General features: G+C 41.7%; 2 protein-coding genes across 2 annotated transcripts in view; one reads left to right on the top strand and one right to left on the bottom strand.

Moving 5' to 3' along the window:
- LOC306962771 (uncharacterized protein) overlaps positions 1–25,681 on the bottom strand; it is a 1,040,752-nt gene that overhangs the window by 837,065 nt on the left and 178,006 nt on the right. The window lies entirely within an intron of this gene.
- The window catches only part of guf1 (GTP binding elongation factor GUF1), a 35,989-nt gene continuing 23,809 nt past the window's right edge, over positions 13,502–25,681 (top strand). The window contains exons 1-8 of the mRNA XM_079556003.1: positions 13,502–13,727; positions 16,226–16,337; positions 16,407–16,555; positions 19,370–19,450; positions 20,652–20,729; positions 20,802–20,885; positions 24,131–24,195; positions 25,092–25,295. Of these exons, the coding sequence (XP_079412129.1) occupies positions 13,554–13,727; positions 16,226–16,337; positions 16,407–16,555; positions 19,370–19,450; positions 20,652–20,729; positions 20,802–20,885; positions 24,131–24,195; positions 25,092–25,295 (947 nt within the window). The 5' untranslated portion in view covers positions 13,502–13,553. The remainder of the gene's footprint in view (positions 13,728–16,225; positions 16,338–16,406; positions 16,556–19,369; positions 19,451–20,651; positions 20,730–20,801; positions 20,886–24,130; positions 24,196–25,091; positions 25,296–25,681) is intronic.

The raw sequence follows: 25,681 nt of genomic DNA, 5'->3' as shown, positions 1-25,681 counted from the left end.
GCATACAGGCCTCTAACTCGCTTTTATAAAATGATAGATCTGTTTCAGCGCAAGAGAAGCAATGCCCTGCTTATGGACATTGTTTTTGCTGATCATAGGATTTTAATCAAATGTTTATCAAATATGAAAATGTAAAATGCCTACTACGGCCACTACGACATCGCGATCGCTCGTATGCTTGTTTCCTTGCTACACTGCATGCCCTTTGCGTTGTGCCCGTCTTCTCTCTGATTGGTTAATACGCTTGTCAGTCACGCACATCGGGTATTCGTAGAAATCAGCCCTGATCCAAACACACGACTCTGTAAAAGGAAAAGCATGTATTCTCGCTGGGAGAATGGAACCCTGGACCTCCTGGCTAAGAGATGAGAGCTCAACCCACTGTGCCACCGCGTCGCTCCTCCGCTCTCTCCTCGCTCCAAACGTCTGGACTAAAGGGAAACTCAGGCCGTTCAGGACCAAACCCAGCTGCACTGTGTCGATTTAGGACCAATCACTTCATAAATGCTTTGTAAAGACTTTACAAGCGCTTTCCGCCTCGTTTGTTCCTGTTTAAGGCGAGACACTGCAGGGAAAGGGGAACACAGTCAAAGCAATGTTCAGCAGTTTACATGTGCGCTGTGGGATTTTTTGGGATCGTGTTAAAGCAGTACTAAGTAACTCTTACCCCTAGAGGCCACAAGTGCAACTGCAGGTGTCGTAGCATGTTGTGATTTTTTAACTTACTGTCTGTGAGAGTAAATACTTCACTGACAGAAAAGACAAAGGGACAGAGGGATTTTGCACATCCAATTACACAATGGAGATATTATTTTTTTTCACTCAAACTTGGCTGTAAATACTGTTTAAGTGGTGCTAGCCCGCAGTTAGCTTTACCCGTTAGCCTGTTAGCTTCTTCTTCATGATTCTGTTAGTGTGTATTGCAACGTCGATCCGGTGGCAGTCAAGTTGCAGTCCATTAACACTTGTATTACCCCCAGAGGGCCTACGGAAAGGATTTATTAAGGTAAACAAGTTACTTAGTTCTGCTTTAAGTTTTTGATTAACCATACCATGGGGTATTATGCTTTTTTCAATCACATAGCACCAGTCTATATCACTCTACAATGATGACGAAACCTTCGGTTGGTCTGTAAATGCAGTAAATTAGAATAACTGCCTTGTATAAAATGTCTCTCTCAAAATGGCTGTAGTGAATGTCTTGAAATAGGCCTCTGTCTCTTTAAGAACCTCTGAGCCTTTAGACACGCCCCCTCCACACACTGTCTGTGGCATCAGTGGGGAGGGGGTTCTGCTGAGAAGCAGTGGTCGGTTACTCGGCTGGTGACGAAAGCTCGGAGGCGTCTCCAGGAGGTGGGGGCGTTCCTAGGAGGACTCAGGCAAACCTATCCCTAAAATGGCCGCCAAGGCAACACTTCAGGCATGTTTTTAATGAGGGAATGACATAATAACATGATGTAAAGCTTGAAAAAGTCGATTTTGCATAATACCCCCCCTTTAAGCTATTTATGAGTGAAAACGTCTTTGAACATTCAAATGTGGGAAAAAATTGTTAAAAACGTGGAAAGTGTTTTTGTTTTCTGCCCTTCTGTCGTTAAAGGAAGTTTCTTGGTTGTTTCACCTCAAATAAATGATACAAATGTGAATTAAAAAAAATGTGACGGGACAGCCCTAGGCAGGAACCAAAAGTCCAAGAAAGTGTGGCGTCTGTAGGATGTGGCCGCGCACATCGGCTGCAGCGTCTCGCCTTAAGGCTTCGTCGTCCTTTGCTGAGCTCCAGTGGTGTGTTTCCTGTGTGTTCTTGAGTTGGTGGTCACAGCCCTGAGCCTCCTCCCCGTGTCTCCGCTTCCCCCGCGATATAGTTACTCTTCATTTGTCCCACTTTGCATGATTAAAAAAAAGAAGAAGAAAAAAAAAGAAAAGCCCCGCCGGATTCAGTTTGTGTTTTTCTAAGAGTTCTTCTTTTCTTCGGTGCGTCGTAAACATTCCAGAGAAGTCGATTGTTCACAGGTGGATGATGCTTGATGCACAATTTCTAATAAAACATATCCTTCAGTCTTTCTACCCAAACGAGTCCTGTCTTTACTCACGTTCTCCAGCTGACGTTGCCCTTTTGTGTCGTTATGAAGCCAAAATGTTCTTTTCGGGAAGGTTGTTTTACTGCTTTTACACGTCACCATCACGTGACGCTTCCGAGAGGAAAGAGGAATCAAAACTATAAAATAAAATAACCATCTTTAATAGAAAAGCCCTGTGTGTGAAACCTGGTGCTGTCATCGATTAAATGAGCGTTGCCCTCGCCTTAAAGGGACAGGCCTCTGTTTTTACGAACTGAGATATGTTCTTACCTGAGCTTAGACGAGTTCATGTGTACCTGGTCACGCAAAACAGCTCGGTCGCTTCTAACTTCACCCCAGTTTGGAGCTAACCCTTTGCTGGGAGAGGCTAAATGCTAACAACATTTCCGTGACTGAGCGCACACACAAAGGCCAGACAGGTACACATCAACTCGTCTAAGCTCAGGTAAGAACATCTCTCAGTGTGGAAAAAACAGTGGCCTGTTCCTTCAACTCACCACGTTTAACCCAGTCGGCTTTACCCAAAGGCGGGAGGGCATCTGACACAGTGCAGGGAGGAGGGAGGGCATCTGACACAGTGCAGGGAGGCAGGGAGGGCATCTGACACAGTGCAGGGAGGCAGGGAGGGCATCTGACACAGTGCAGGGAGGCAGGGAGGGCATCTGACACAGTGCAGGGAGGGCATCAGCGTGACTGGAGGATCATGGGAGTGTTTGCGTCTCTGAAGGAGCTCGTGTGTGGGAGAGACGGATGCTCCTCTTCTGGAGCTGATGCTGCGTCGTCATGGAAACTGAATCAATTTTTATCGCCCGCTTTGACGGGAGTCTGACAGCGGCGCGAGGGGGCGGGACTTCCTGTCTCAGAGGAGAGACAAAGATGATGAACGTCACAAAGATAGGTTTGTTACTTAGCCACAGTCAGTGTTTTAAGCTTTTTCTTATCATCGGCCCCAAAAAAGCAAAGAATCTTAATGTTTGTGTTTGCATTACGGTTTTAAATACATGGATTTTTGTCTAATGATACATATATTAGCATTGATTTTATGCCTAAAATTGGACACAAAAATGCTATTATTAAACGTCACCATGGAAACCAGCATGCAAACAGAGTCCATGGATCAACATGAACTAAAAATAAACCAAAAAAATATTTTAAAAAGGAGCCGTGGAACCCAAGGAGGCTCATATTTTCCATATGATTAAATAGAATTCATGTGTATTTCTGTTTCATCAAGTAATATTGTTCCTGACTAAAACTAAATTACGGCAAAATGTTCAGGTTTTGGGACAGTTTGGTCTCCTATATAAACTTCCACCTATAGTAACAGGAAAAAATCCATGACTTTAATATTGTCTTGGAAGGTTTTTTCACAGAAGGATTTTTCAATATCTAATTCCTAGCCTGATTTATTGAGTTTTGAATTTCAAAACAGGGCGTGTTTTTTCTCTTTTAATAGGACCTTATGTCTATAATAACAATAAAAGTTAGATGAGGTTTGTGTTTTGTTACTTAATTCTTCATAATAATTTATTTTTATGGGATTTTCTTTGGAAAATATTAAAATATTCAGTTTCTCATAATTCATGTAAAACTGAAACATGAATCAGACTTTCACGCTCAAACAATTACTCAGTTAAGTACTCAAGTAAAAGTGTTCCCTTTAAAAATACAACATTGTTTCCCTCTAAATACTTTTTTTTTTTTAAACTCTCTCTGAGACTAAAACTGTGACTGAAATCTCCAAATATTTGAGTCAGCTCCTAAAAACTAATGTTAACTATGTTCAAATGCTATCAGAGACTTGTAGAGTTCCAGATTTAGTCCACTAAATTTACCTCTTAAAGTGATAGTCTGAAAGTTTGCAAAGTGAGGAGATATAGTGACATTTGACAGTAAACAATCAAATTCCTCCCCTCTTTGACCGGACGGCCCTTCTTCGTTTGCCAAATGAGGAGAGCAGGAACAGAATTATCAAAAGTAAATGATCAAGCTCCTCCCCCTCCCTCCTGATTGGACCTGACTGGCTGGTTCACAAGAAAAGCTCATCTCATTGGTCGATGCGGTAGGATACTAGAGTCTGATTAGTGGCTGAGATCTGGAAAGGAGGGACTTTACAACAAACTATATGTATGTATTATTACTTACTTTAAATCCAAATGCTAGACCAGGTGGTTGATTTTGCACAGTTTATAAAATTTGTAAAGCATTTAGACTTCCAGACTATCACTTTAACCCCCACCTGAACCGTGCACATTTTCTCTAGTTTGGCTTTAACTAAATCTAAAAGCTTCAAATGTATTTATTTTTTTGGACGAAAACAAGGATGAAAATGCAACAAAAGAGCGACAAAAACGTGACAAAAATGTGTGATGAAAACCCAACAAAAAAAGCGATGGAGACAACGTGAGGAAAATTTAGATGAGTTTTGTAGGTCTTAGCCTTCAAATGAGGCGTTACACTGGCCTATAGGCTTATGGGCCTTATGGATTTGGGTAAAGCAGAACTGGAGAAAACTGCATTCAGTCAAAGCGGTTCAAAGCGGGCCGGATGATTTAATGCGGCCTTGTAGAGCATAAATTCCAGCGTATGTAGGGGAAAAAAGTAAGTCTCTAGCAAATTCCTGTGCGGAGTTATGAATTTTTAAAGAATAACCAATATTCTCATTCTAGCCACTAGGGGGCATTAAATGAAGAAAAAAAAAGAGAAAGAGTTCCACACATGTCCAGCAGAGGGCACTGGCATAATAAGAGCTCGGGATATGAACAACAAATTATATAGACACGTGGTAAATGAACAGTCCCAGGGCGGCTGTGGCTTCAATAACAGCTTACCACCACCGAGTGTGGAGTGAATGAATAATGACTATGTAGAACTATCGGACACAGGCCTGTAAAGTGTATTACAAGTATAAGCCGTTGGCTGCTTCCGAAACGGGCAGATTGTTAAGAGCTCTTACGCCAAACCGGATGTGCGTCAGCGTCCGCCATGGCAAGTTGCTTCCGAATTGGTCTGTCAGTTAGGAAGTAGTTAGGAAAAGGAGCCTTGATGCTAACTATCATGGCCACTTTAGCATAGGGACCTCTGATGCTAACTAACGGGTGATTAGGAGCTATGTGCCATCCCACAAGCCACTGCGCCAAATCCCCCCACCCCCCTCACCCCCACCCTCGAGTGATTCATGCGCAACCACTGTTGATTGACAGGAGCACATTTAATAATAAAAATAATAATAATTAAAAATTAAGATTCTGCACAAGCCAAACTTTATAAAAGTGATAAATCCATGTTGTCGTCCCCACAGCTCAGTCACATGTCAGTGTTAAAGAGGAAACTCAGGAAACGGATTAAATGCTTTTGTTTTCATTTAGTAGAAACTTAAGCCACATGGATCATTTGCATAATGTAGTTTTATGAAACAGCTGTTGAAATAAAATAACACTAAAGGGAAATGTTTGGATCATTTGGATTTATTTTTCTCCTTAAAGAACAACTAACCCCAAAATCAACTTTTTTTTCTAGCTAAGTTGTATAAATGGGTATCTTATAGTGTTGTCTACATGTATCTGTCACTATTTTAACAATTTAGTGCATATTTGTTGAAATCCTGTCTTTGTGTCCAAAACCGTCTGTGTGGCGCCATCTGCACCTTATCGAGTGCATTACATGCTTTACTGTTGGTCTCCTTCGTGATAAGCTCTGAGCGGGGCGCTTACGTCAGCAGGAGGGCGCCGACGTCAGCGGCCTCTCTTCTGTGGAGTATAAAAGCAGCCCACTCCGCACACGCCCCCGTAGCGAGTTGGAGTTTGGAATAGCGAGTGTCTTTATATCGATTTTCAGGTTTGCGATTTATTAGCGTAGCTTTTAGTTAGATTTATTACATAGCTTTTAGTTAGATTTATTACATAGCTTTTAGTTAGATTTATTAGCGTAGCTTTTAGTTAGATTTATTAGCATAGCTTTTAGTTAGATTTATTAGCTTGTCGTAGTTTAGATAGTTATTAGATTTAGTTGTAGTTTAGTCTTAGTGAGAGATTAGTAGCATTTAGCATAAGAATTAGCTAGGTTAGCTGTATTTAGTGTTCTGTATTGTGTAATATTAGGTGTAGTGTTGTAGTCTTGTTTGTTAGGATGGGGAGAAAGTGTAGTGTTGTAGGTTGTCATAGTTCTGTAGGTTTACATTACTTTCCTCAGGACTTAGAAATTAGGCGCCAGTGGCTGCGCGCAATTGGCCTGGGGGAAAACTGCGAACTCCCGCCTCGTGCTGGAGTTTGCAACCAACATTTTGCTTGCGATTCCTTCGCCAACTCCTTGGAGTTTGAGCTGGGCTACAGTAAGGTTCTTCGTTTGAAGAATGAGGCAGTCCCCACCCTTGCTCTTCCACGACTGAGCCCACCGACACTGCTGCCCCGCCAGCAGGACGATTTCAGGCGCCAATCTGAGGTGAGTGAGAATAACAACAACCTAAAACTGCTACTAATGTCATGTAAGTAGAATTTCGATAGTGCACGTAGAAATAGATTGTAGTAGTGTCTCAAACAATGCGGGATCTGGCGTGTAAATAAACTATGCACTGGGTGAGGCTTGTGGCTGCGTGTGCTCCAAGCGGTGCGCCCCGCACTCGTTCACTTGACTTGGGCAGAGGAACAGCAGTCTGCATCCATCAGCTGCCTGGCAACTCTCTAACCGCGCTCAAACAGAGAGCTATGAACCGCATGAGACGGTGAGCTGACAGTTACACCGCTGTATATTATGACATGTGAACTTTTATAGCCTTTTGTAGCTAGCGGGAGTGGCTAATGCATCAGTCTGCACAATAAAGTTACGCTGAGACCGCGCGTAATTGTGCTTGAGACTGAGCACCAAACTAGTCTACATTTTCGCGATGACAGTAGCTTTCATATTTGACAACAGCTGCGCAAAACGTGAGTGCATCTACAAGCTAACCTATAAAGCTAACGGATAGCTATCATTTAATGTGTGGCTAAACTGACCAGGCAGGTGCCCGTGGCTCCGCGCGCGCTCGTGTGATATGTGATCGTGGTCAGTGAGGGGCGAGAGGGCTGACCACTCCAGGTGGACCGTATGGTTATTGGGTGCTCTGGTGCTGGGATCCATATGTTGGCTTACGTTCACTAATCTGCATTAGACAACAATTAAATGCACTAAGGAAATGTAACACATTACCCTTCTTCTGTAGTGTACATTTTAAAAATAATATGTATTTTTACGTTTTCAGCCAGTGACCAGAGAATTTGGCTGCCAGACTGATCCAGTCATTGTAAGGCATGCAAGTGTCCAGGCCAATGTGAAGCCGAGCAGGCGAAGCAAAGGTGTTTATACAGTCATTTTATTTCTAAAAACACTCTGTTTTGTGTAAATGATAATTACGGCCATTTTTAACATGTTTGTTTATTTTGTTTGTGTTTTGTACAGCTACTCAAGCCCGGACCGCTTACACAAGCGTCGGTTGTGGTACTGAGGACCTGATGGAAATCCCTCTTCCTGACAGTCCCAGAGCAGCCTCTACACCTTTAAAAAGGAGAAGGTGTGAGGTGTCAGCGTCTGACCCCAGCTTCCACATCGATGACAGTGCCAGCACTGTGAACTGTTCAAGGTACAAAGGAAATCTAGCTTTTTAATAGAAAAAATATATACAGCTTCCTGTTTTTTTGAGGGATGAAATATCCTTTATTTTATATAGCATTCCCACTGAAGTCCCTCCACACAAGGACAAAAAATATATTGTTCACGAGGACCAACTGCTGGAGCTGTTCAGGCGCTGTCCTGTCTGCACTGGTCGCTGTGCTGTGGACACCATCACAGTCGGCACACTGCTTCGGGTCACTCAACAGTGTCCTCGCTGTGAGTTCTCCAGTCAGTGGTCCAGTCAGCCCATGGTGAACAACGTCCCAGCTGGAAACCTACAGCTCTGTGCTGCTGTGCTGTTCACCGGCTCATCATTTAGCCAGATTTCAAAGGTACAGCACAAATTATTTTGTTTGGATTTTGTTTCCATCTATTATCAGTTGATAACCTATTTTTTCCTTTTATAGTTCTTGAGGGCCTTCAATATTCAGGGACTGTCAGAGCAGTGCTTCTACAGGCATCAGGCCAAGCTCCTCATCCCTACGGTCAACTGGCAGTGGAAGTTGGAGCAGGAGGACCTCATCAGGGAGGCTCTTGAAAGCGGCTCTGTGTCACTGGGCGGGGACATGCGGGCAGATTCACCTGGTAAATACATTTCATTAACATTTATCAGAAGTAAAAGTCAGCTAACGTACAACTTGCATTCGTGTAGGACATTCGGCCAAATATGGCAGTTACACGATGATGAATCTCAGTAATAACAAAGTCATTGACATCCAGCTAGTCCAGGTAATGGAATTCAAGGAATGTTTCAATATGTAATTTGGGATCACTCTGTGCATTTCAGCACCTAATTTATTTTTTGTCTTATTAGAGCAATGAGGTTGGAAACAGCGTGCGCATGGAGAAGGAGGGCTTTGTGCGGAGTCTGACCATGCTGGAAGAGAGGGGTGTCAATGTGGAGGCCATTGTGACGGACCGACACACCGGCGTGCAAAAGTTTTTAAGGGAGGAAAAGAAGGAAATCAGGCACTACTTTGACCCATGGCACATGGGAAAGGGTATGCATTTGGGGAATGCTGTGTAATATTATGGTTATTCTGCATTTAGTAAATATGTATTTTAAACTCTAGGAATTGGGGAAAAAATTGATGAGCTCGCAAAGAGAAAGAGCACCCAGGACGCTGGCCAGTGGAGAAAAAGCGTGGTAAATCACCTCTATTGGGCAGCTTCGACTTCCACCTCGGGACAGGAGGCTGTCGCTAAGTGGACGTCTGTGGCCAACCACATGCAGAATGTGCACACGCACGACAATGCCCTGTTCCCTCGGTGCCTACACGGGCCTCTGGTTGGGGAAGGGTCAAGAGTGTGGCTCAAACCAAGTAAGTTTTGCATTTGTTATCAGTAATACTGGCCCTCTACTCATTGTATTTTATGTACATTTCAAAAATGTAAGGTTGGCATTGTCATTCGAAACAAAAATTGCTTTACAATTATGTCATGGTAATTTACTCTGTAGGCACAGCAGCATGTGAGAGGCTCAGTGACATTGTGTTGGCTCCACGCTTTGTGAAGGATGTGGAGAAAATCAGCCCGGTGTACCACACGTCAACCCTTGAGGCCTTCCACAGCCTGATAATTAGGTTCTCCCCCAAAAGTGCAGGCTTCTCCTTCAGAGGAATGTTAGCAAGGTAATACATACATACATTTAAAAAAAAAAAAATGTTGTGTGAATCTGTACCTAAAAATGTTGTAGGTTGCAAATTGCTGCCCTGCACTACAATGAAAATGCTACAAGGTCACATGCTACAACACTTGAAGGTGTACTGCGGCATGCAATAGTGTACCCAAAGTACAAACGTGGCGACTACACCGTGCGAGCCTTGAAGACCAGAGCTACCTCAGGTATGTCACATTAAAAACAACACAACCAATGCTTTTACAAAGACAAATGTTTTGTGCTTTGTTTACAGTCTACATTGACCAACTAATGGCCCTGCTGTTTGAAAGTGTGGTTGAGGATCCTCTCCCATACCAGGAGCACACAGACAAAGTACCTGTGCCTGAACCACTCTGTGCCCAGTATGAGAGGCCAGACAAGCAGGAGGCTGTGAGCAGGCACAGGTCCAGATTTTTCAAGAGGACATAAGGTGAGCATGTTAAGTTTTGGCTTGATAATTTTGTGTGGCAAATATATTACGTAGATTACATAGCTAGTTTATAATGCTAGACTATAGTGCTAGTTTAGCAAATGTAGAATAAGTAAGGATTAAACAACAAGAAGCTGTGTATTACACAGGTTTACTGCACAACGCAGAGTCAGTTTTTTCAGATGATTTATCTAAAGCGACTTCCACAACAATAGTAGCTTAATTTTTAATCATTACTGTGGAAATTGCTGCAGTGGAGTGATATAGAACATGATTTTCAGACGAACTGTGCGATTACAGGGAAATAATGCACCAGTTACCATTAGAATTCTCAGATGATTATGGATTGACTGTGGAATATGCATTATTATATTTTCAGACTGGCCTGGCAGTATGGAACAAAATCTTTTCAGAATGCAGACTGTGTTGCCTGAGAGCAGTGGCTAACCATGAACCAAAGTCCAGTGGATGAAAAAAGCCCGTGTATGAGTGGTTTTCTGGATTTTCCAGCTTGAGGTGTGTGCAAGACAGGACTGGCCACTCATTTGAACTGTCATAAGTACCTGTAGGTGAGCACATCACAATATTGCTCAACTCGCATTAAAATTCTAACAAATGTAGCATAGGAGTATTGTATTTTACACCAGTAAGTGGGAGAATTGTTTTCACCTATCATTTTGTTTATATTACTATTTCCCCAAGTGGTTTATATTTCTTCTCATTGAAAACAGTTTTTTGCCTTATTGAGGACTATATTTTAAATGTAAATTAGAATGATGCTAACACATCTTGCACGCAAAAATGTATGCTGAGTTGTAACAGACTTTTCTTGTCCATGCAGAGTCAGAGGTGGAGAAAGAGGTGGAGAAAATGCATGCAAACCATTCTTCATGTCCACTGTATGTATCGGATCACACAGTGATGCATTTGATCAGTATATTGATGACAGACTTCCCTTTTAAAGTAATTCATGTCTTTGTGTGTTTTTTAAAATTTTTTATAGCATTTCAATTCACATTTTCAGACGACCTCTCTATCGGGCAAAGAAAGAATGTTTCTGGAAATGGAGGCACATTGGACAAGGACAGTCGCCAACCACATATAGAACGATGGGAGTAAACATTGCAATATGAAGAATTCTATAAGCTGACATGCCACTGGACAACATAGTAGATGAAATCAATGTTCCATGCAAGATTTAATTGTAGACACTGATCAGCAATCCAAGAACAAAATGAAGCCTTTAGCTGTTTCTGTCAGATATTTCACAGGATGGTTTGGTGAGGTAGAACCAGCACCACTTTGTCTCTAGAAGCTGAAAACTTAATGGTGCATGTGTAATTATTTTAGTTGGTATTGCTGGGTTGCAGGTTCTAAAATGTGATGTCACACTCCCCAGTGGGGAGGCAGGAGCCAGTTTTTCATATTAACTGCATTACACTTTCACAAGTTGCAGCCAAAAAAATAAATGTATGGATTACAAAAATGATCACTAATTTCAGTCACTGGGTCCATTATCTTTCTTATACAAGACCAAACATTTCCTCAAAAATGAAATAATTGTACCTCTATATAACATTATAGGCCTTTAGAACACTAACCTGCAACCCAACAACTGTATAGCCATAAGAAGTCAACTTTGTCTCCCGTGCATTGAGAAGACCTGCATGCATGCAGCATACTGTACATGAGCTACTGCTACTTGGTTAATTTAAGCCATCCTGTAGCTCAACTGTGGATGCAAGAATTCAGCTTTACTGCTATGTTTTTAATGCCTTTTCCCCTCAAAACTGTAATTATATCAATCTAAAAGGCGTATCAAAGTTTGATGGATGATCGAGCCACATTTAAAAATTCAGTTCAGTGTGTTCTAGTTCTGATTCCATAAATTAAGTATTAAACAGTCAAGTTCGATATTGTATGGCAAGTATTAATTTAAATTGTATTTGTTCAATTTGTTTATTGCACACATCTAGGTAGACTAAGTGAATAGAGTACCACATGCAGCTTGATCCTCAAATGAAATATAAACTGTCATTATTGATTGATTGATATTGTCGTAGTAAGATTAACAAAAGAAAAATTGCATTGGGTAATTGCAATGTTGTAAAAGCCAGGAAGTACAAAATTAAGTAAGAAAACTTACCAAAAAAATAAGATCTATCATTTTCACTATTTCAACTAAATAAGCATACATGTAAAGACTTTATTATAGCCTTTACTCATCATTTAGTGGTAGTTCAGTGCGTGTGTTACATTGGTTAAACCTGTAATTCACTAAATGTAGTAATAATAGAAATGACTTTGTGGACCCAAGAGCCTAATGTTACAGACCCTTAGTTAAGCCTTTAGATAAACATGGATGATTTATCTGCTTTATCTTCAATGACCAACCGAAAACTATTTCTAGGACAGTGTTCTTGCACAATATTTTTTTTTTATGTGACATGTTTTGTGCACTTTGCTGTGAGAGAAATAAAATAAAGCTTTGTAATACATATAATCAAGTCTCTATACCTCACACATTCTCTGCTTGGGACACTGAGATACATCTGCAATGTTTATGTAGACCACAGTGAAAAGTCTACATCTAAAATAGATCGGTAGATTCTGAAAGTAGCCAGGACAGTTACGTTTGGTCCCTTAGCTGCGATGCTAACATCGATCTTGCTCAATGCTAAGCCGTTAGCTTTGTAAATGACAGCGGAATCACTAATAAAATAACCCCGCGCCTCAGAGCAGTCTCGGGTACAAGGCCACTGTCTGCCACGATGCCTGTCCTGTGTAAAGAGAGCTGTAGAGCTGTCTCACCATGTTGCTAAATAAGTTAGCTCGCTGTGCTCGAACTTTGTTTACGAGGAGCGTTGCGAGTGCATCGTTAGTCAAATGACTCAGGCCTGTCAATCAGACCCCGAAACCCCTCCCACCCCTCACCCCTCCCGCGTGCCCCTTAGTCCTCCAGGCAACGCCCCTTTTCTGTTGAGATTTTCAAATCTGACACTCTCAGACTGAGCCTCTGGAAGGGGGGGTTAGATACCCTTTAAATGTCTTTGTTTGGACACTATGTTGTTGTTGGACACTAGGGGGCGACATGCACTTTTGTTTGGCCTCACTCCACCAATAACTTTAAAGAAGAAGAAAAGCAGCTGTTGGTGATGTCACTTCCCTTTCCCCTGTTTAAGGACGGACGGATTGTTCAAATGCAGCTGAAGCTCTAGTTCCCTAACTGCATAGATCTAACAGTCGACCCATGAAAGGTTAAGGAGTTAGTTGCTAGTGTTAGTGCTTAGAGGCTACAATTTGATGGATTCGGATTGAGCCGTTGTTTTTAATGAAGCTACATCAAGTTAGGGCTTTGACCAAATCACAGCTTATTATTATATGTTTGTTTGAAAATTGTTCTCTATTATATGCGGCCCGTGACCCGCCGTGGGAGCTGAATTTCGGCCCAAAATGAGTTTGACACCCCTGGGTTAAACGAAGCCTTGATAATCCCCGCACGCACTCCTCTTGCTCCTTTCACCGTCTTCGTTTCCACCAAAACTCCATTTCCCAGACTCCCCCGCTGCAGTGACCGCTGTGTCAAACATGTCCGCGCTCTGCGAACTCACGCTTTTGCTCCTCATAACCTCACACAGCTCACCTTTCTGTAAATGAAAGCGTAAAGACTTTGTTTGTTCACAGAGCGCGGTTTTAGCGTTAGCTCCGAGGCTAAAGCTAGCAGGGGACCGCTGACAGCATGTCGGCTCTGCTGGTTCGTGAAGCCGGGGTCTTCAGACATTTCTCCGGGTTTAAAGTGTTCAGAAGGAAGGTCCACGGGTCGGGTTTGATCCGCTTCGTGTTCAGACACCGCTGGATGAAAGTGCTGCCGTTTTGGAGCGGATGTAGGCGGATGAGTTCGCGATCTAACAAGGTACAGACCTCAACAACAACAACAACAAACCTGACAGCAGCGATTTGGCTTCTACCGCTACCACAAACACCTCCAAAGCCATCAACCCCACACACTGTTCCTCCTCTGCAGCATACTCACACTGTCCATTCTCAGTCATCCAGGTGGTTAATGCCATCTTCGCAATACTGAAAAAACAAAAACAAAAAAATACTGAAAAAAACTTCCGATATGCGATCCTGTGAGGCGATATCGCGATATTTTGCAATACCTTTTCCACACGATTATTCTGATAAGGATGGCAACATTTGAAGTTCGACATAGTGTGACTGGAAAATGTCTCAGTAAACGGTAATATTGAGGACCACTGAAAGTGAGGACGCCAGTCAGTTTTGGGGCATTTTGAGTTATTCACAGATTATGGAAGTGACGTCTCCAAGCTTTGCAACAATGTGTAACATAATGGAAATCTGGTTATAGCGGCCACAAGCGGAAAAAACAAACAAGCAAACAATCCTGCACTCACCTGTCAGAACAGAAGTGAACTTTGCATACCATCTGCTCAGCAAACCCGTTCATTATTGCGATCAAATGCAGTCCTCGCAGTTATTTTCAATGTAGAGTTATGCAAATCTGCACTACATCCTTCTGTCTTAAGCAGCAGGGGGCGCTGTGCAGTCTTACAGCCAGGACATCAGCAGCCGCACTGGTTTCGCACATAAAAACAAACTTCTGCAGTAGTATTACAACTATAGATGGTTTTCCGATCCTCGATCCACAGCAGCGGCCGCCATGTTGTGTGGCATGCACATTTAATGAATAATCGTGTTCACTACGGGCGTTCTGTAGTCGATAATGTGTTTTATTTAACTCACAATGAGCCATGTGATGGGTAGGCTAACATAATCATCGTGACGTACACAGTAATCATACGGTCGGTGCCCATAGTTTAAATCTCTCGTACGAAGGTTTTTCTGTTTTCTGTTTTCTGTTCCTTAGTGATGAATTACTTTTGGGATATTGAGACGTTTTCCCTTCGTCGCGTCGGGATCAGCTCCACACAACACAGGTGTGAGCACTATTGCTTCACGATATTATCAATGATCCGTAACACAAACAATTAGACTCCTGACACACAAGATGGCGCCAAATGGAACTGTGCGAGAAGGGTGACGTCAATGGAAATCTGTCTATTCAGAGCGTTAGCCAGACACACACAGGGAATAATGAAACCACACACACACAATGACACGCTCCCACGGCGTGCGTTATTTCTCCGACAAAACAAGGCGAGTTCAACTTAAAGATTTACGCTTTTAAATATACCATACTGTTATCTCAAATATGGAGCGGTTAAATTTTCAAAAAATACTCTTCTTTCTCAATTTGCGCGAAAGTGAATCAGCCGAGTTGTGTCCCTGGAATCCATGACGGGTCACATTTATGTGGAAGCGTCCTGGTCTCACTTGCGGACATGTTGTTTTTCTGCTGGTATCACGTTATTTCAAGATAATTTCATGTTCAATCTACGGATCATATTATTTCAAGATATGAAATCATCACTTTATTTCATATCAATTTATTATGAAATAACACATGTGCGACACATTCAAAAACGCGACCTGTATGCTCGTATGCGAAATAGGCCACCGTTTTTACATACTGAGATATGTTCTTACCTGAGCTTTGACGAGTTCTTTAGGACCTGTCTGATCTTCCCCCGTGCCTTCAGTCACGTAAACACAGCGCAGACGGCGTTAGCATTTAGCCTCTCCCTCTCTCCTCTATAGCTCCAAAACTGGTCAAGACAGAAGCTACCAAGCTCTTCCACGTTTTCCCTATTTAAATATGGTTACGTGAAGTGTTCACTACAAAGTATAATTACACAAAATTAAACAAAGTGGATTTTCTAAGCGGATAAAAGGGGGAACTATATTGTAAGGCGTAATAATACCAGGAGTAGTTCAAAATCCGCGCAGTAATCTTCACTTTACTGCGCAGTAATCTTCACTTTACTGTGCGGATGCCAAACTACTCCTGGTATTATTACGCCTAACAATATAGTTCCCCCTTTTATCCGCTTAGAAAATCCACATTGTTTAATTTTGTGTAAATATACTTTGTAGTGTAACACTTGGAGCTATAGTGGAGAGAGGGAGAGGCTAAATGTTAACGCCGTCTGCGCTGTGTTTACGTGATTGAAGGCACGGGGAAGACCAGACAGGTCCTATAGAACTCGTCAAAGCTAAGGTAAGAACATATCTCAGTATGTAAAAACGGTGGCCTATTCCTTTAAAAAAAAAATATATATATATATATATTGGGAATTGAGTATTAAGCCCCGCAATCTGCAGTGCAATCCCTGCAAAGGTTTTAGGTTTACTAAGCCTACGAAAGAAGAGTTTGTGTTTCTGACAGGAGGGGGCGTGGCATCATGATGGTGGCTGTCGATGGTAGCGTCCATCGGAACTACCCTAATTGCAAAACTATATGTATTCTATTGACAATGAAATTCCCAGGAGGCCGTGGACCTGTCTGTGTTTCCTGTGGAGAGGATCAGGAACTTCTGCATCATCGCTCACATCGACCACGGCAAGAGCACGTTAGCGGACCGTCTGCTGGAGATCACAGGTTGGGGCAGAGCCGGCTCGGAGGACCACGGCTGGATGACTGTGAAATGATTGGCTTTGTCTCGTCCAGGAGCGATCTCCGCGGCGGACAAGAACCGGCAGGTGCTGGACCAGCTGCAGGTGGAGAGAGAGCGGGGCATCACTGTCAAGGCCCAGACTGCATCGCTCTTCTACAGCCACCAGGGGGCGCCACACCTGCTCAACCTCATCGACACTCCGGTAATAACTAGGGCTGTTCTTCCAATACTTTTGCATTTGTATTGTTATGTTTTACAGCTAAACACTTCATTGATATGTCAGTGCAGTAACAAAACAGATTACATACAGAAAGACAACTACGACCTGGAACGGTCTTTATCAGGGCAAGTAGTTTCAAACGACAAACCGGTGTGTTGATGGTGTGAGATTATCACGCGATGCTCCGCCAGTGGAGGGTGACCCCGAACATAAAATAAAACCTAAAGCACACATTAAAATGACAGCAGTAGAGGATATGTTTAAGGAGAGCATGTAGTAGAAAGAGATATCCATGTGAAAACAACATGCACACATTACATTGTTGATTTCCACAAAACAAGGATCAGTCTACAGCATACAGAAACGCAGGCAATACACAGCAAATAGCACCAATATGTACAAGGGACCTCAAATCTGTGGTTTGCATATTTTTTACTGAACAGGGTAGTGGTTTGTTAACTTTTTATTGGTAGGTAGGTTAGATATTTTTCAAAATACTTTTGTCCTGGCTTCTAATTTAAAAAGGACATAAAAGACAAAACTATTACAGTTTTGTTTCTTATACTAAGAAACAAAACTGTAATAGTCTTAACCTAAGAAGACAGTTTGAACCTTCTACAAAGATAAAAGACAAAAGTATTTTAAAAAATATCTAGCCTACCTACCCATGAAAAGTGAACAAACCTCTGTGTTTCCTGCTTTCCTGTATGCTGTAGACCAGTGGAGCCGTGTACCCCTGAAGCTTTGGGTGACGAGTCACGGACCCCCTACTTTAACGCGATTGAAAACACTGGGAATATCACATGTAGTAATATGTTTATTTCCTATGTTATTACAGTGAACTAAGGCAGGTTTTCCACATTCAACATTTTTTTGCTCATCTGGTTGATAGGCTATTAAGAATATATAAATACAAAACGATGTAATGAAAATGCCAGTTTTTGAAAACAGGCTGTTAGTGTGAATGGGTAAAGCTGAGAGTTTTGCCTTGTCCCAGTGACCAGCTCATTCTGAACATCAGACTCTGGTTTGGACTCTGCGCTCTGGCCCCGCCCCCTCGGTCATACTGTCAAACCACCGGTACAGATTCAAATGCGCCGGTTTAAGCTTTTGTTAAAGCGAAGATCATGTCATGCAGGACATTATCGTCTTTGCACGTGCCACATCAGCTCGTACATTTAAATGCGTCAGATACAAAGCCATGGGTTTCGCAGGGACAGCCACAGACACACAGACGCTTCTTCCCTCGGATCAGAATGAGAGGAAAACTCCTGTTTCAATCCAAGAGCACAGCCTCTTCTCTCTTTATGACAGATACTGTGTTGCAGAAATTGCTACTCGATCAAATGCTGGCGCTTCTCGTGTTAAAGGCGCTGCTGTTGTAGTGAGGGCAGACGCTCAGCCTCAGCCGTGCTCTCGGCCTCCGCAGAGGTTTACGCACTCGGGTCCTAAGAAGCCCTTGAGGTTCGGTTCTGGAGTGGACACATATAGGTCCAGAACAAACTCATCCACGTCTGAATTATAAGACTCTTTCGCCTGTAGAAGTGCGTTTCCTGTGCGGTGTTTTTTTTTCTCTCTCCAAAACTTCTTCGCGTCTTCCTGGGACGCCCCTGTAATGTGTGCATGTTGTTTTCACATGGATCTTCACATGCATCTTTCTACTACATGCTCATCTTAAATATATCCTCTACTGATTTTTGTCATTTTAATGTGTGTTTTATGTTTATTTCGGGGTCACCCTCTGCTGGCGGAGCACCACGTGATTTTCTCACGTGATGTCCCTTCTTCTATTTAACACACTGGTTTGTTGTTTGAAACCACTTTCCCTGATGAAGATCGTGCCAGGTCAAAATGCTCAATAAAGGACTTTTATTCTACGTCTCTCAGAGTGCCCCGAACACACAACAAGGTTTTAGTCTTCAAAGAGCACCTGAACATTTTTCTACAACTCTGGACCCACTGATGCACTCACCTTGATTAAAAAGGAAATAATAACTGAAAACAGATCAAACAAATAAGATAACCAAATACAAAATGGCAAAATGGCTAATTACAATAAAAGCAAGTTTTTCTACTTTGAGCACCGCTACTTTCTTTGTTAAATGATTCTTGTTGGGCTTTGTGAGGAAAAAAGATGACAATAGTGAGGACTATGCAAAGAAACCTCATCATTACCATATCCATCGTGATTCTCTCCAATCAATTTATGGTTTTAGGTTTTATTGATTCACAATTTTTCATTTTCCCCCCCAATCATTGTGTTTAATGAAGGAACACTGGTGTTGCGAGTCAGACAAGTGTGAGAGAGGTTCTTTTTTTGCTTTACGTTCCAAGCAAGGGATGTGCACAGTAACCCTTTGTAAAGATGTTTTCATAACACACAACACATAGCAATGACTGTGGCTTAAGACTGAGGTAAAGTAATCATGTCATGTTAAGTATCAGTTTTCTTTCAAAATAGGACTTTTCACAATGTACTTGTTTTGAAGAAAGACTTTGTGGATGCCCTTGCAATGCCTTTGAAGCCCTCCAGGGGGCCCCAAACCCTACTGTAGTACTGAGACAAAGCAAATATTATTGACACTGTCCTAATGAATAAATGGTTCTAGAAAAATCACAGAATCACATTTTGTTCAAACTGGGAGGTGGTGTCAGGGCCACGTTTGAATGTTGGATCTGGGTGTCATGTTTACTGGGTCAGTAAACACGTCACCCAGCTCCAGCTCGGGTCAAATGTATGAGACAAACCTCAACAGGAGCTGAGGTTCTCACAGCCTGTGTCCTCTCTCTCCTCAGGGCCACGTGGACTTCAGTTACGAAGTGTCCCGCTCCATCTCGGCCTGTCAGGGTGTGCTGCTCATCGTCGACGCCAACCAGGTCACTTCACTCCCCCAAACACAGACACGACAAAGACGCTTTGGGGAAAATAGAATATTACATTTTCCTTTTACTCAGGCGAGATGCTACAGGTGAATAGGGATATATTAATGTAGAGATAACAGTGTGAAACTTCTGCTGTAGATTACTGACGTAAATATGAGCAAGAATCACTTTTTATCATTATGTTTTCATGTAAAAATGGCCAGAATTAATAATTGGAAATAGATATCGGGTGTAGGTTAGAGGTCTGTGCGGGACAGATTTTTCAGTCCTGCATCCGCATGGTGCAGTACCGCTCCTGCCCGCATCCCGCAAAGAATTTTCATTTTCATTCTCGCACCCGCCCGCATCTGCGACGTTTTGCCCGTAAATCCCGCAAGATGGGGACGTTTGCACTGCAGGTGTCCTGACCTGCAGGCTCCACAGAGCGAGAGAAAAGTTCTCCTTCCCGCTGGTTAGCATAAAGGGACCAAAATAATATGTAGGCCTATCCTCCATGAAAAGAGAATTAATGAATTAAATGAAAATGAAAAATGATATACAGCAGTTTATCATCCCACCCGCTCAGGGTGTGCAGTCCCGCCCCCTCCAGCACCCACAAGGAGCTTTTAAAATGTGTGCCACGCCGCACTGTTTTGCGTTGGGTCCCGCGGGGCTTGTAGGTGCACATGGTGGAAAGGGGAGAAAAAAAAAGGAGAGGTTGATATAAGGTTCACAAACATTTCAGGCAGCAACCCCCAAAATCACCAGACCAGCACCCCCACTGTAAAATAATACATAAATAAATAATTACAAAAGAAAATCTAAGGAATGGACAGAGCCAGGTTTAAACGTGTGCTTTTATTTTGCGACATATTAGTAACAAAGATTTCCTCTGAGGGATTTTGGATCTGGTTTACTTTTACTTTAACTAGTGGAAAAATCTGTAAAAATCAAAATGTCGCCTCGTTTTTTGGGTTCAAAGCTCAATAAATCAGGCAGGAATTAGATATTGAAAAAAACGTATTTGGAGAAAATGGTCACTTGTGGGCACATGTGTGTCTTTAGCCACCGCTGTTTCCCCCTAAAAGGAAAATACCATATTTGGGTTCCAGCGTGTTGTTGGGGGGGAATCTGTTTCTACAGTAGAAATCCATGTTTTCACCTGCTTACCCCACAGTGTCTTTCTGTAAATTGTCTGTTATATTTTTCATTTCAGGGAATCCAGGCTCAAACCGTCGCCAACTTTTATCTGGCGTTTGAGGCACAGCTCGCGATCGTCCCCGTCATCAATAAGGTATCGGGGAAAATCTCTAGTATCGGTGACAAATCTGTTTTTTTGGATGATTTGTGTGATTGTCTCTGAAAGATCGACCTGAAAAACGCCGACCCGGAGCGAGTGGAGGCGCAGATCGAGAAGGTCTTCGATATTCCACGAGACGAGTGCATCCGAGTGAGTACTTTATAGAGCTGGGTACTGCTACACCAGTACTGAAGCGTCTTCACCCCACCTGAACCCAGTGCATTTCCTCCAAACAGAAAAGCTTCAAAAAAATCTGCAAAATGGAGCCAATAACGTGACGAAAACAAGGCGAAAACATGACAAAAAAGCAATGAAGAAGCCACAAAAAAGTGACAAAAATATCACAAAACCCCCAGAAAAAAACATGACAAATAAGCCACAAAAAGCAACACATAAACGTGACGAAAGTCAAAGCCGCAACAAAAAGTGACAAAAGAAGCAATGAAACAGTAATAAACAAACAGGCTTCAAAAATGTGACAAAAACAACAAAAGTTACGATCACTTTTGAAGGTCTTTCAAATGAGGCATTACACTTTTGCTCTCCAGTTGAAAAGCTTTTAGATTTGGGTAATACCAAAGTGGAAAAAATGCACTCGGTTCAGGCTTGGGTTTTGATACCGTTTTTCTGATACCTATACTGGAATAATTACCATTCAGAACCAGAAAACAGAACAATAATGTGTGGAGGATATGCAAATTTATTTACTTTAATTTATGTGGACAAAGTGGGGAAAAAAGGGAATGTATTGGACAATGAAGATTTTAAAATAGGGAAAAATCTGGGGAAAAGGGTAATAAGAATTGATTAATAAATATTGGGCAAAAATTGGTAATAAATAGGTAAAATATTAATAATTAAAAAATGTGGAAAAAATGTTTAAAAAAAAAAATCTTGGGCACAACCTTTTTTTTTCATGGGAAATAATTGGGGGAAAAATAAGTCACTTGAGCCGAAACATCCAATCACTTTTCTTTAATGCTCTCCCTGGACCAACAGCATCAAACCTTGGCTCTATAAAATAAGGTGCCTACCTGCTTTCGATACTTTCATTTTTTCGATACCAGTCGTACCTAAACTTTTTTTCTGACACCAAACGAAGATCGTTTAACAGTACCCTGCCTTAGTCCTTTATGAAAAACTTACAATTAACATCGTCCCCTTCAAAATGAAAGCATCTTTATTAAAGGTGAAATATTTAAAACATCCGTTTTTTAGTAAAACAATGACCCTAATTTCATAGAACGTTATGTCAAAGATCGGTGTCATTTAGTTTCTGACTGGAGGGGTGAGCGTTTGAGATTGCAGGAGCAGTAAAGTGACAGCAGAGGGAGACCGAGAGGAAGAAGCAGAAGATGCAAACATGTCAAATGTACATTTTGAGGTAAAATAATCAATTACCAGACCAGTAGAACAAAACCTTTGGTATTAGTTACCAAATTATTCACATGTAGAACTTATTATACCCATAGTTTAACCACAAAATCAACATTTAGACTGATTCCGCCTTTAATTTGAGTTTATTATGGTCTGTTTTTTGATTTAATCAGAGTCTCAACAGTGACATTTATGATTGCAAGCAGCAGGGCCCGACCGATATGGATTTTTGGGGTCTGATACCGATACCGATTTGAAGGGGGTTGACCGGTAGCCGATATGCTGATATTTTAAAGCAGTACTAAGTAACTTGTTTACCTTAATAAATCCTATCCGTAGTCCCTCTGGGGGTAATACAAGTGTTAATGGGATGACTGGGGGTCTTTCATCTCCCCCTGGTGTCTCTGGACAGAAAACCACAATTCCAATTTGCTGCCTCCGGGTCCACCAACACACACTGATGAAATCACGAAGAAGAAGCTAACTGCGTACAACAGTATTTACAGCCAAGTTTGAGTGAAAAAAATTATCTTTATTGTGTAACTGGATGAACAATATCCCTCTGTCCCTTTGTCTTTTCTGTCAGCGTAGTATTTACTCTCACCGACAATTAATGAGTTAAAAAACACAACATGCTGCGGCGGCGCTTATGGCCTCTAGGGGCATGAGTTACCGTATTTTCCGGACTATAAGTCGCTCCGGAGTATAAGACGCACTAGTCAAACATTGCCTAATGAAGAAAAAACAACAGGCTGAATAGGTATGCTAAGGTAACACATTGTTGGTTAATAACATGAAGCATCAACAATGAACTAAATAGGTGTCTGGTATGTTAACGTCACATAACTGGCAACTACCTGGGGACGAGATGGGGAGATGTAACTGCACCGTTGACAAGCTTCTCCCGGCAGCATGTTTTTAAGCTCTCATCTGCGAACTCGTTCCTCTAGCTGTGGCTCTAGCTTTTAGCCCATGATTAGCTTGTTTTGTTTACTTCATTGCAGCAACCTCCGCTTCTCGCTCACTCCTAACCTTCTTTCTGCTGCTCGATTAGCCTGCAGTTCCCTCTAGTGGCATGTGAAAGTATTTAGAATTTTTTTAAAAAGGAGGGAAAAAAATCACACATTAGTCGCACCCCCAGCCAAACTATGAAAAAAAGTGCGACTTATAGTATTGCTTTAAGTCATTTTATTTTACGTCATTTTTTAAGAGCCTATAGTTAACAAGTTAATCTCCGCTTTAACCAAGTACATCTTCTAAAATTTGGCATTACACAAATTTTAAAGCTTCTTGGGAAAAGTTTAAAAAAAGTGCAGAAAAACTGATGAAAAAGCAACAAAGCTGGCGACAAAAATGCTACTAAAAACAACCAAAAGATAACGATATTTTAACAACATTTTTAAAGATGTCTGGTCTATAAATCTGTTTGAGGGCTGATTTATTTAGCACATTCATGTTTAGTCGGTTCTTCAGAGGGAGCTTGTTTTAAACACAAAAATCAGCTTTTGGTTCTGGAAATATCGGTGATATTGGTTCGATATATCAACCGCCCAATATATGGACCGGCCCATGGCTACCGTTATACAGCTTACAGTTTTAAATGGTTCAATACGAACTTCAGGTGTTTATATACATTAGAGGGAAATGCAGTTTATTTAAATCCCCCAAAACTTAATAAATACATATTAAGACTAATCTTCATTTCTTTTCTGTTTTAAGTCTGTGGGTCTTTTATTGGGATAATAATGGGAACACATTTAAAACGGCTGCTTTTACAGAGCGCTCATTCATCTCGATGTGCTGCCTTGTTATGGAACATCACGCGTGTCTGAGGTCATTTTATTATTTACAACTGAACGCCCCTGTGCCTTCTTTCTTTGGTCTTACTATGTGGAGAAGTTGAACAGTTCATACTTTAGTCCCTCCACTTAGTTTTTCTACAGTATTTCTCTTCTGTAAATTCTTTTATTGAACCTGTTTTATTTTCAATTGAATGATTCCAACTAAACTTTTTTCAGATTTCAGCTAAACTTGGCACCAACGTGGACAAAGTTCTGGAGGCCGTCGTGGAGAGAATCCCACCGTGAGTTGAATATCACAATTTCCCTCATTCCATGGTTTGATTTATAGTTTTAGTTGCAAATATTTTATTTGACATTGCTCAACTATTTTTGCTTCGAACATTTGTCAAAAACACAAACTCTGGTCTTAAACTAATTCCGATGTTGCTTTGACTGAAATTTTGCACAACCTTTTGCTCAGACGTTTTCCCATTGTGTCCAATTTAGTTTTAAAAATGAAAATTCCCCTCAATCCTCAATATGACTGAATGTTTACAAATCTTATGAAATGAAAAATGCCATGATTTTTTGTTTGTTGCATTAAAGGAACAGGCCATCGTTTTTCCAGACTGAGATATGTTCTTACCTGAGCTTAGACGAGTTGATGTGTACCTGTCTGGTCTTTGTGCCCGTGGAAGAGCTTGGTCGCTTCTAACTTCACCCCGTTTGGAGCTATAGAAATACATACATCTTTGGTCGGTTTGCGTGACTGAGGGCACACACAAAGACCAGACAGGTACACATCAACTCGTCTAAGCTCAGGTAAGAACATATCTCAGTATGGAAAAATGGTGGCCTGTTCCTTTAAAATTATCATATCGTTTTTATCATATTCAAATGTGGGAAAAATAGTTAAAAATATTTTTTTTCCTGCCCTTTTATAGTCTGTTCAAGACAATTATGCTTTTTTTGAGCGACAAAGCAATTAAATTAAGTTGTTAGTCCCCAAAAATATTGCGAGATTAGATTCTGTGCGTCATGTGGATACCAAGCATGGTGAAGAGAGTTTGGGCTGTTAGATGTTAAGGACAACTAGACTCAAGTCTGTATGAAAAATCAGTTTTCACTGCAGTGCCTGGCCTGAAATGAAGAAAGCAGTTTTTCCTTAAGCATTCCATGATCCCCTTCTCTCCCTCAGCCCGGCGGTGCAGCCCGACTCGCCGCTCAGAGCCCTCGTCTTCGACTCGAACTTCGACCATTACCGTGGCGTGCTCGCCAACGTGGCGCTGTTTGGAGGGAGTATGAAGAAAGGCGACCGCATCATGTCAGCGCATCTCATGAAGACGTACGAGGTCCAGGAGCTCGGCATCCTGCGCCCGCACGAGACGCCCGCCAGCAAACTGTGAGGCCTCAACTGCTTTATCTTTTATCCTTTATCTCATTTAGAAAACATTTACAGAAGTGAGAGGGCATTGAACACAATACACAGGATTAGGAACAATGGTGTGTAAGAGGACAGGTGGGTTGGGCGTGTCGGCTGACCTGTTTCTATTTCAAGAGCTCACTGCATGAAGGCAAAAACGAAACTGAAAAAACCACAATAAGGCTGCTTTATTTATGGAACTTCAAATACCGAGTAATTTAATCAAAAATATACTTGAAAATATGTCATCATAAAAACAAAGTGTATATATATATGAGCATGTTGAACAGTGCATGGGTAGTCAAAGGTTAATTTCTACTCATTGTCCCCCACTCTTACTCTCAAAGACACTCTTGCTCAACCAG

The sequence above is a fragment of the Gobius niger genome (assembly GCF_951799975.1).
Source record: "Gobius niger genome assembly, chromosome: 5".
In the NCBI taxonomy this organism is placed as follows: Eukaryota; Metazoa; Chordata; class Actinopteri; order Gobiiformes; family Gobiidae; genus Gobius; species Gobius niger.
This window is presented reverse-complemented; position numbering and strand designations above follow the sequence as displayed.